Source organism: Photinus pyralis, unplaced genomic scaffold (assembly GCF_008802855.1).
Source record: "Photinus pyralis isolate 1611_PpyrPB1 unplaced genomic scaffold, Ppyr1.3 Ppyr1.4_LG2, whole genome shotgun sequence".
In the NCBI taxonomy this organism is placed as follows: Eukaryota; Metazoa; Arthropoda; class Insecta; order Coleoptera; family Lampyridae; genus Photinus; species Photinus pyralis.
The window spans coordinates 14,956,451-14,968,786 of NW_022170403.1; the positions used below are offsets into that span (position 1 = coordinate 14,956,451).

The following is a 12,336-nucleotide window of genomic DNA, read 5'->3' on the forward strand; positions in this document are numbered from 1 at the left end:
GATACCGAAGCGACATGGGAACAACTGCATTTAAAGATGGATTATTTAATAGGTAGGTACAATCTGATGGTGAGGTTATGGATAAATTATTGGGACAGGAAACGTTAGAGGACATCTTTTTGAAAAGATTCATACTGAAATTGTATCCAATATTTAATTTTCGCGACCGTACCTAAATCTCGTGACGTCATCGAAAGCTTTCCAACTGCAGAAACCTATCTTGAAGACGCGTTTCGGCAGAGACGATTTACTCATAGAGTAGATAGGAAAAATCATTCCATTCCATCATGCCTAGTCTAGCGAATTGCATAGACACACTTGTATTTCTCCAAACTTGAGTAGTTAAAATTTAAGGCGATTGCGGAGAAAAATGTGTTTGTGCCTAATTAATACGGGGTGTCAAAGTTTAAGTGGACATATCGAATTTTTTATGATCATTTAATCATAATATCGAAGTAAATCGGTATTTTTTGTTATTTGCGGCATTTTCAACGAAACTTACTAGTAGGCGTGGGAAACTTTGTGATCCGAAGGACTAATCTTCAATTGGGTATAACTTTTGTTTGAAAAGGGATTTTAAAAAACTGTTCGACAATTTTATTCCTTAATCCACCTAGTATGTACACAACAAAATTCGTGAAATTCTCTCCATTTTCGTTGCCCGGGCAAGAATTGCAGTGGAAATTTTTTTTCGAATTTTCAAAAAGTAATTCATATTCGTGATTTTCATGTTCAAAAAACCCCAGATACCCATTTCGTCGAAATCAAATTTTTTTTCGCACCCACTCTAAAAATTAAAGAAATGCAAATTTCACCAGATTTTGGGGGTGGCTTTCCGAAACACGTTGGACCCTGGGTTTATTTGGAAAAAATGTTTGTTTTGATCTCCCACCCAATTTTTTTACATACTTAAATGTAACACCTTGTATAATGTTTATAGAAAATATAATATGTATATATATACGGTGGTATTTATTACGAAGTAGACATAGGGATTTATGCATATGTCTACTTTTAAAAGACAAAATCTCTTCTGAAGGGCGCCTAATTTTATGCAACCAAAATAACTTCTTTAAACAAAGCTCTGGCTGTCACATTAATTAATTTGAATTTGTTGCTTTGGCTTTCATATTTTTATTTTCGTTCGTGTGCGATGTATTCAACTGAAGAAAAAGTTGATATTGTCAATTGGTATCGTGCCGAACAGTTTAAAGGATGCGTAAGAGATTTATTTACTGTTAAGTCAAAGTAACAATACCTAAGCTAATTAATATGGTAGCCAAATGTTTGTTTGTTGTAAAATGTTATTTTGGATGCCTAAAATTAGGAGCCCTTCCGAACGATTCAAATCATTTCTTATTTTTTACTGAAGTTATTTAAAAAGATATTTCGAAATAAATGACACATTATTATGGCCCCCTGTATAAGATGCTAGTTTTAAATTTTAAATCCGACGTTTCGTATCCGGTTAATCATCATCAACTTTATTTTTTCTTATACAAGTCATTTTTACTTTTTGTGTAATTTGATAAAGAATTCTTTTCTGATTTCAAAAATGTACACATCACAATTTTTTTAAAAATATTGTTAATATATTTTCTGTGTTGCCTGGAAAACTTTGTCCGAGGTAGTGTATATTCGTAGTTCCTTGCGTTTTTACGAATTAATATCGCTATTTCTGATTAAAAGATAGTGATGTTTACATTTTTGACCAAAGAAAAGAATTCTCTATCAAATGACACAAGTAAAAATGACTTCCATAAGAAAAAACAAAGTTGATGTTGGTTAACTGGAGACGAAACGTCAAAATTAAAATTTAAAAGTAGCATCTTGTAGAGGGGAAACAATGGCCATAATAATGTGTCATTTATTTCAATTTCTTTTTAAATAACTTCAGTCAAAAATAAAACGATTTTGCAAGATTTCGTTATTTTCCGGATATCTCCGAAAGAAGTCGGAATTTTTTCAGGATCAAAATAAGCAACTTTGCCAAATTTAAACTACCTACCTATCTCTTACAGTTCCCGAGATCCCCTTGGTGGCCCTCGAATTTGTATCAGCCTGTATTTAGTTCATTCTTTTTAATTCGGTAGCTTATAGCTTTGGTATCTGCGCTAAGAAAAAAAACTTGAGGATTGTGCGCATGCGCAGACTGCGTAAAATCAACATTATTATTTATTAATATATTTTGTTGAAATTTTAACCACAGATGCACCTAGTAAACACAAATATATAGTAAAAATCAGATGTCCGCAATGCCAAGTGTATTATTTATGGAGACATTTCTTTGAAATGTTAATAATACCTCGATGTTTCTTGTAAAGAAAAACGTAGCGCACATAGAGGTATGGCCTATGATCTTTGGAGTTACCTACTCGCTTTAGGGCGAAAAGCTTTGTACTAATTATCATTACTGAATTGCATTGTTTATGGCTGTAAGTCTTTTCTTAGTAAAACAACGCCATAACCAACGTGAAAATGCGCTAATGAAGTAGGTACTATTTTAGATGCAGGAAATGGGGACCCTTATAATGACATGTCACTTCTATATTACGCAATTTCACATGTTAGGGGGTGAATTCCTATTGTACGCATCCGCATCGGATGAAGGATTAGTAAGGGAATTTTACCGTATTGCTATTCAATCCCAAAATTGACGTAGTCGAGCGATTTTTGGAAATTCACCGTAAATCAGTTTCGTTTTCGGGATACCCAGCAACCCTACATTTAAGTACCCACACACAAGCAGACAAATTGCATAGTATACATATATGAAGTACTCCGGCGTCTCCAAATATAAATGCACCCCTTTACGAAAGCTCCGAGTAAGGCGCATTAATGCGTGATAAGGATGATTATTTGGCAAAGAAATTTCCCGCCAAAACAATCTTTTTTTAACGAAGGAAAATAAATTACACAAACAGCAAATGATACGCTGAGGGAAAATATCGTCTATTCAAAACTCTCTTGCCTCAAACGACCCCTAAAAAATTGGCCCATCGCCCTTTGCTAAAACATGTTGAGTTTATTTAGGCTACGTAAACGCAAACTTTAGCCTATCAGATCCAAAAATTTAAAGAAAAGCTGTACAATTTTTAGGGTAAAAAATCGATTGTGGGTGATTTCAATCGAGTTTCGACTATTTTCAAATCCAAATCACGCCATTATTTACATGTTTGAAACTTCCTTGTATTAAATATCTACTGATTTAACAATTAATATTGCCGACTACAAACCGATTCCTCGCACGTTTTCTTGCAAAAAGTATAGAATTACATTAGAAGAAGCTTGTAAAAAAAAAATCTGACAAAGCACATTTCACTTATAACTTGCGTTTTTTTTAATATAATACGATTATTTCATAAAATTATAAATGCCCGAAAAACGCCCAATATACCTATATTTAGAAGAAACTTACCTAAATTTAACAAATACGAATTTCCGTAAAATACAGCGTTTGCACCAAAACGTGTTACATACAAAACGGTACCGTTTACAATGCAACGAAGAGAAATGCAAAGTACTTTTATAATAACACTGAACTTGAAACACAATGCTATTAAATTCCCATTGGTACCTGCTACATAGTCTTTCTTTCAGTTTTGCAACGAGAAATACCAATGTATCTATCCTTCGTACTGCATCGCGAAAATTGACTTTACACATTTATTCTCCGTCTTTGTCCATTTCACTATAAATGCGTGGCCACGGAAATCGGATTGATCTCCATTACCGGTTTAATGGAGTTTTCTAAAACTGTACTTCTTTCTCCTTTTGAGAGACTTCAATAGGCGGTACTTGCTATAGGTACGCCGAGTAATTTTCACCAACAAACAAATATGGGTCAAGTGCACAATGTCACACGCCACTTTCGCGAATGAAGATGGAATGATAGCGATTCAAACTATTACCGCAAGAATTTATTATCGATTAACGGAAAGTGCAATAATTGTAATTATTTGCGCTTACAATAAGATTATTTTTTCGGATTTTCGATGGATAACTGGGGCGAGTTAAGTAATACATCAAATACATAGTGTTATTAGGTATATACAAAAATCTGTACGTCCTATCTGTGAAATTCTTTTTTAGTTTTTGAGAAAAATTTGTTTTTGGAAGGTTATTTGATTGTGTTGGGTCAGTTTCCTCCACGTACTGCGTCGATTTGGTTCTACTTATTCCGCATGAAATAATGGTTGTCATTCAAAATAATTATAACCATCTAACCCGGATGAACTACATCTTGATTATGATCTAAACGCGTCTTCATTATTTATGTTGTCAAAAAAATCCAGTTTGTTATTTGTAACTGTACCAAGGGAATTTTCGAGGGTACTGAATTATCTACATGGGGCCGATAGGCGCGGCGTAAGAAATGAAAGTTTCGTGTCGTTTATTTGTCCGAATCAACACATTGTTTGAAGAATTAATAAATGTTGTATTCATTGAGCCTATATTAATAAACCCACCTAATAGTGTAACTGAAAAATAGTTATTTATGTAGATTCCGATTTGGTACCTACACATCAGATATAGAAGTGGTTATGTTCTCAATTCGCAGCAGTCGGGGTTCACCAAGTTTAATACGATTTGATTTAGGCTGCCGTTGTCTTTTGCTCATTTTGTACTTATTTACACTGAACGTCTCAAATTCGGTACCACCATATTTTAACCCTTGTAAGCTCCTGATCAGAAACTTACATTAAGTTCCAATGGGGTAAACATGTACCCCAACATTTTCTTGGCGTAGGTAAGGTTTATTATTACATTGTATATTTCCTTTTTGCTTGTAAAAACCATGAAATTCACCCCGAACTACCTATACTTTGACTGAGCTTACTGTGTGCTTATCTCAAGGTAACTTTGTTACTTTTGCCCAAAGTGAACGTAACAAATACCAATAATATTAACATATCGAACGCGATTCAACAGCATAGCTGTGATCGTCAGCGTTCAACTGAAATATTGTGGTTTATTGGTATTTTTGGTTAACTTTTGTAACCAGCTAATCGATTAACAATCGATTACATAAGGTTTCTCTGCCCAACGCTATTTCCGAAACCGTCGCGGCCAGGAGCAGATTGCCCTTTATGAATGATAACGCATGTGCGCGTGCCCTCACAGGTACTATATTTATCATTTGTTATGATTAGGGAACAAAATAATATAATTGTGGGTATTTTATTTTTATAAAAGGCCTAAATTCATAAATCATAAATCCCGATCAATAACCACATCAAATCTTACTATGTTCCTTGTTCCCATTTCGTCGTTTTTAACATTCATTTGTAATTTTATTTCTTAAATTTAATTTTAAGATTGGAATTCTAAGAATTCCACTGTTCCTGTTCATCCACCTTCGTCTATAGTGGTATAGTCAAATGAGAGTAAACGGTAAAACAAAACGGAAGAAATTTTCGTTCTTAGCATTTTTTATTTTTATTTATTTAATTTTTATTTCGATGACGTTTTTTTGCTACCGAGTGGATTTACCCAATAGCAATTTATACTTATACGAATATGGTGTTGTGTAATTTCTTATTCTCATATTCTCCAGGGAGAAAAAGGATTTAATAACCTTATTGGAGCAACACTTGGTCGAGTGGTACAACTTATTCAATCATTATAAGTACAATTCGATTTGTAAAAGAGTGCATCCGTTAATGGTTTTTCTCTTTATTAACTCGATCCCGTTGAATGCTAATTGCATTTTAACAAGTGCTCGTACCTATTAACCTCCATATTACTTCGTTGTTCACAACCGGGTGTTAATTTAAAATTCCTAATAATTTTCCCGTAAATAATAATTACCCGTGAGTTTTGTCGTATTGATTTTTATATTGGTCGATAACTCAATTTGAATTGAGTTTCTATTACATATGCTTTGGGGTGGCTTTCCGTCGATATTTGTTTAAGTTGGATTTGCGATGTTTTATATGCCTTCCTCATAGTGGCAGTTGAATTTATAGTGAAAATTGCTTGCACATTGTAATGGAAAATAATTAAAAAGGGCACTTACCTTAGCCAAGTCCTTCTAAAGGTGCGCAGTGACTTTGCAATTGCAAGGAACGTCGATTTAATTTCCCCAAATGGCAGGTTACCGAGTTCTTTGCCTTGTTTCTTTATCGTTACTGCCCCGTTGTTTCTGAAACTGAAAAAGAAGTTTCAGGTTTGTGAAACGTGCTCTAATGCTTGTATGTTTGATTCACGCTGTGTATGCGCTAGCTTAGCCTATGGAAATGAAAATAGCATTTTACCAAAATTAAAATATTTTTGTTTGCGCATTCAAGTATATATAATATGCCGTATACAGGATGTCCAATTAGAAACAACGATAATATAACTTTGTTATTAGTAGATATGAAGTCTATGTAATACCTACTTCTTACGCCGAGTTATGTAGATATGCAAACAAAGTAATTTTTTAAACCCCTCTGTATATGTTTGTCTATTTCGACAGAATATAAAATTTGCGTTTGTCCAATCGTATTTTCATTAAAAAAGATTATCAGCTTTGTCTAGGGGGAATCCAAATTTTTCGTGCATGTGCTTTCAGTAGATTTTTAGCATTGGAAATGTTTATGTTTTGGTATGGGTAGGTATGAAGTACCACTTTTCAGTGTGCCAAGAGTTTTGTTAATTCGATTCTAACATTTTCGTGCACATTCCGTGATAGTATTACAAGAATGTTACGACTCTTATTATTCAAAAAGTGTATGTTCCGTGTGAATAAGGTTTATTTGTGGTTTACATATGACGTCATTTCCAATGTCTCCAATGGTTGCATGGATTGCGAAATCTGTGATTTTTTTTTAACATTGCGTGATTGCGTATGTACAATGGGACGTGTCCCACGAATAAGTTGAAATCTTAGGTTTGAGTTACATGTGTTGCGAAAAAGTTTCATATCCACATTGTACCTAACCTTGGCTGCAATATATTTTGTGAACAATGTTACTCAAGATTTGCCGTACACTGAATTCTAAATATTTGCGCAACGTTCTACGAAACAATTGCGAAACAACTTTTGAGCAAATGTTGTTACATATTTTGAGCCTTAGGTTTGGTATTTGTTGCACCACCTTTGAGTTATTAAATAATGCAACACGCACGAAATTTATGTTACAGTTACGCTAGTGTTGCATATTTATGCTCGCTGGGATTAGTAATTTTGACCAGTGCAGGCCATCCTATTTATTAAGTGACAAGTAGGTATCTCCACCACAATTCTACTTCTCACTTCTTGCTTGCGCAATGCGCAGTCGTGTCATTGTCCAATGGTCGTGTCAACATGCATTTGCAACTATTAGTGACAACAGAGTACGGGGTAGCGAGCAATACACCTTGATTACTGCAACCAAGTACTATAAAATCATGTTATTGGTATTAATATGAAAATAATTTTGAGTTTCAACAGGTTTGCGGTTTTACAGTTTATCAAAAAGTCACCACAGAAGAGTGGAATTCAGAAACCACTATGGAATTCATACAACAGTTTAACAACCATCACTGCTTATGGAATCAGAAGTCACTGTCCTACAAAAACAAACAATTAAATCAACAAATCCTGTTGAAACCAACAGAGCTTTCAACTTTTGTTTTTTTTTGTACCGTACATCGTTGTATTCGTAATAAAAAATGCTACTCAATACAGTATGTACCTTTTTGAGTTTTTGCGAGTCACATAAACAATAAACTTGATGATTTCTCCGAACCGAAACGTTGTATTGAATTTCTCTCAACGCCGTGTATTTTTGGCAACCCAGCAGTGAGTTTCTTAGTTACTTATCTGCTGAAATCTAAGTTCTATAATTGATTTTCGAGAAAGGAATGCCTTAAAATGTTTGTGGCCTGTAACCTATGTAAATTTACCTGGCCTGTAAGTACCCAGTCCGCTCCTGGTTGTCTCAAAGTACTTAAATAATGATTATTCTTCTGCTTTCTTTACAAAAATACGAAAGATGTTACCTCAAACCTGCACATATAGCGTCCTAGTAACGAAGTCTCACCTTCAGTCTTGTTCGAACTTTGACGCAAAACTACGATGGAAAAAGTACCTACTGACTCCAAATTAATTCATATAGAATATTTATACACATTAACTACTTAAGGGCAAGTAGCTATTAGAAATTCAATACCGATTATGCAATGAAATGAATAATTGCCTTTTCCATACAAATGTATAGGCCAAAACGTTAAGTAGATGTTGACTATTTAAATTGCCATATCAATTAGTTCAATAATTGTTCCGATATGTAGTTGGTTGTGGTTTTCTATTTCTTGAATGAAGGTAGGGCCGTTGATACGTACGAAAACACTTATAAGTTAAAGAAAGCTATTTTATTTTTGGCGTATTTTCCTCAAAGTGAAAAATCTCTATTGGCTGCACATTGTCGTCCGTCCGTCGGTCACACGTACTCGTTCTACACCACTGAGCCGATTTGGGAGATATGGGGCTCATTTGAAAGGGGTCCAAATATTCCGTGCATGACGATATTTTTTGGTTTTGTGCATGCGCAGTGTCAAAAAAATTTGGTTTAACGCATGTGCAATGCTAATTTTTTTTTATTTATGAAATATTTAAATGAAATTTTATACGTAAACACTACGAATATAAGTAAAATTACCGACGTTTTCAAAAAAGCAGTTAAATGAAATATCATATGCCTACTTTGAATGAAACTAAAACTAACTCCGGTTTCAAAATTACTGTTTACGCATGCTGTATGTTTTATTTATGATGGTATTCAATGGATTTATAAAGTTTTCAATGCGCAATGCTATTTACGAAAGCATCTAAAACAGTTTCATATGTAGACCCTTCAAATAAAAGTAAAACTAATATAATTCCCATTTCAAAATTTGCTTGTATTTGTATACGCTCCATTTTTCATTAAACTGTATAGACATCGACGATAGGCGGCCTTGTAGTTGTAGACGGCTCATTGGAAAGAGAATGGGGTAAGGATCTCGTGCCTACCGGTATTTTTTCTCGGTCCTAGCATTAATATTATAAGGAGGAAAATACGCTCTCGTCATTTATGTGTGCATAACAACATTTTAACTTGTTTATATTTAGACACAGTATGTTCGCTTAGGGAGGACATTCAAAACGTATATGCAGAATTAAATCGTATATGAGCTATTAATCCCTGGTCATTAATCCCTAGGGAAATAATGGATGGCATTATACCGAACAAACCATAAGTACAATACTCACATTATATATTATTACTTATTAGTCGTAGATAAATTAATTTTCCGTCCAGTGCTTTGCAAGCCAAGAATTGGCAGGCCAGTGAAACTGGCGCCAGCTACTGGATACGTCTAAACGCACCTAATGCTCATTGCGCTGTTTATCTGAATCTGATAAGCGTATCGGTGAAGCCGTGCGACATAATGAGGTGGTGGACTCAGTGTTGTAGTATCTAGTAGATCCATTGGATTTAGATCCACGATTTAGATCCATTATATGGATCTTGTATCTGCATCTACATTCTTTTTATACGAAAAACTTATATCTAGATCTAGATTAGATTATAATTGATTTTTCACTCGTAGATCCAAGATTTTGCGGTCAATTTTTACTTATACAGGGTGACAATTTGAAAACTTACCACCCCCCATATCTTAGTAAATAAACGAGATATTTAAAAAAATCAAAATCCGTTTCGGTAATTCGGAGGGAGAATCACAATGACATAGTTGGCGACGCACCCCCTCCAACCCCCTGCGCCCCAGCCACCCCAACTTTTAAATCTTAAATAGTGACCCCCCATGTGTGATATGTCGTTGGAAAGCTCTGAAAAAATGCTTTCCAACCATACTAAATAGCATTACATTTAGGTTAGTAATTATTATCGTGCAAATCAAAAAATAAACATGGAAAATCGTATTTAACTTGAACTTCCAAAGCCGACTCGACAGCAACTCATTTTTGATCGCCAGTTATAATCTATTCTCAAAGTCTTGTCGAACCTTTTCAAATGTTGGTTTTGCAATATTTCGACATTCTTGAATTATTCTCTGTTTTAGTTCGTCTATGTTCGCCAGTTGCGTTTTAAATACGACAGATTTCAAATGTATCATATTAGTTTATTTTTTGATTTGCACGATAATTACTAACCTAAATGTAATGCTATTTGGTATGGTTGGAAAGCATTTTTTCTGAGCTTTCCAACGACGTATCACACATGGGGGGTCACTATTTAAGATTTAAAAGTTGGGGTGGCTGGGGCGCAGGGGGTGTGAGGGGGTGCGTCGCCAACTATGTCATTGTGAGTCCCCCTCCGAATTACCGAAACGGATTTTGATTTTTTTAAATATCTCGTTTATTTACTAAGATATGGGGGGTGGTAAGTTTTCAAATTGTCACCCTGTATAAAAAAAATATGCTGTATTTTGCAATTTAACTTTAAGGATGAATTCGGTTAGAAAAGGTATTTACTCTGAACTGTATATCAACACATGCAAGGATCTAGGTTTACTTATAGTCCCATTTGATTGTATGGTTTCGAGAAATAAGAAATATCGAAATTCTACTTACATACAGTGGTAAGTACAACAACCGTTTCCATTCTCTCGGTTAGCGCGTGGCTCCATTGGTCAAAGAAAATGAGACCGGTCACTTGAAAATTTTTGCACTGAATGCTCTAATGTGAATATGCCCAAACTAAGAAAAAGACTGAGAGAAAGAAAAAGTTGAATGTATTTAGAAAAGTTGCAGTGTTAATTATAGCTACCTAATACCATTTTTTAAACGTCCCTTTCAATTATATTTTAACAACGTAATTATTGCATTAGGTAAATGCATTGTATAGATCGTTAAAAATAAATTACACCGACAACTTTTGTAGCTGAACTCGTGTACAGGATGTCTTCAGTGATTTATGTGTACGTCATAAGATCGTCAGTAATTATTGCAATAAAGACGCATTATGGTATGGGTGCATAAATCAATTAAATTTTTTTTATAGAAAGTCGTCCACAAGATATACGACGTCAAGACAAACGAAAAGCAACTTGTAAAAAGTAGTTGTACATTGTACCTTCATTCTAAATCGATGTCCCTCTCTGTCAAATCTCCCAAATATTAAAAGTATTATGTTTAGGTAATTGATAAAAAAAGTTAATCAATGATTAAACACAATACAATTAGTCCAGGGAATAGAGGGTTTTAGCATGCAAAATGAGAAGTAGTTCCAATTTCTTTTGCATGTCGTAGACAGTCATCTGGTGGTTAAGAATCTAAGTTTTCGACCTCCCACCCCTTGTGCTTCCCCCGTACCACCCCCAAAACCCCTGAAATTTGGTTGGTTTCTTAGTTTTTCAATCGTATCTTTTTAATAGTTCACTTTAGAAAAAAATATTGTTATCAGAAATTGTAGACCATAAAATTCTACACAACTGTGATGTACACTACTTTTTTGTGAAATGTTTATTAAAAAAGATATAGAGCTTGAGAGTTGGTTATATTTTTAAGAATTCTGAAATTTCTATGTAGGTGTTTTAATCAAATTTCATACTTTTACACTATAATTAAGAGTTTTATGAGAAAAAACTTGAATTTATCGTGGTATAAATCCCTCTACCCTGCACCCTTACCAAAGGGGATGCATAATAATGAAACTTGCAACCCTTGCTAGTGAGGATATTTGAATTACTGTGAGATTATAGCCCTTTCTAATATACTTTTGAAATGAAAAAATTGTCTCACTTCAGTTCAGTTTAACCCCCCTCCCCCTCTCCCCCCCGCGCGGAAAGAATAGATATTTAAACGCTCTTGTGGCGATTGTGAAGTTAGTCAGAGAATACAACGCTTATTACATAATATTTTCTATTCCTCTTAAATATCTATTCCTACAGCGGTTGGGGGGAGGGGGGGGGGATGAAGGATATGGAGGATGAAGCTGAACTGAAGTGAGATAATTTTTTGTTTCAAACGTATATTAGAAAGCCCTAAAATCTCACAGTGATTCAAATATCCCCACTAGCAAGGGTTGAAAGTTGAATTATTATGCATCCCCTTTGGTAAGGGTGCAGCGTAAAGGTATTTATGCCACGATAAGTTGAAGATATTTTCTCATAAAACTCTTAATTATAGAGATAAAGTATAAAATTTTGGTTAAAACATCTACATACAAATTTTAGAGTTCTTAAAAATATAAGCAACTCTGAAGCTCTATATCGCTGTTAATAAACATTTCACAAAAAAGTAGTGTACATCAAAGTTGTGTAGAATTTTATGGTCTACAATTTCTGATAACAATATTTTTTTGTAAAATGAACTTAAATAAAAGATATGATTGAAAAACTAAAAAACCAACCAAATTTCTT

At 34.2% G+C, this 12,336-nt stretch overlaps 1 protein-coding gene across 5 annotated transcripts in view; it reads right to left on the minus strand.

The window, feature by feature from the left end:
* Positions 1–10,617, minus strand: part of LOC116164504 (acyl-CoA Delta(11) desaturase-like) — a 37,778-nt gene extending 27,161 nt beyond the window's left edge. The window contains exons 1-3 of one of the 5 annotated variants that reach the window (XM_031478697.1): positions 7,969–8,051; positions 7,873–7,915; positions 6,020–6,151 (exon numbers count right to left, since the gene is read on the minus strand). Coding sequence is in view for 1 of the 5 variants with exons in the window: in XM_031478695.1 (XP_031334555.1) it covers positions 6,020–6,151; positions 10,547–10,602 (188 nt within the window). In the remaining 4 variants the exon portion in view is untranslated. Of the gene's footprint in view, positions 1–3,418; positions 3,541–6,019; positions 6,152–7,872; positions 7,916–7,968; positions 8,056–10,546 lie in introns of those variants that run through there. The other 4 variants (XM_031478695.1, XM_031478698.1, XM_031478696.1 and 1 more) reach the window with 4 other exon arrangements.
* Between the last annotated feature and the right edge of the window lie 1,719 nt (positions 10,618–12,336).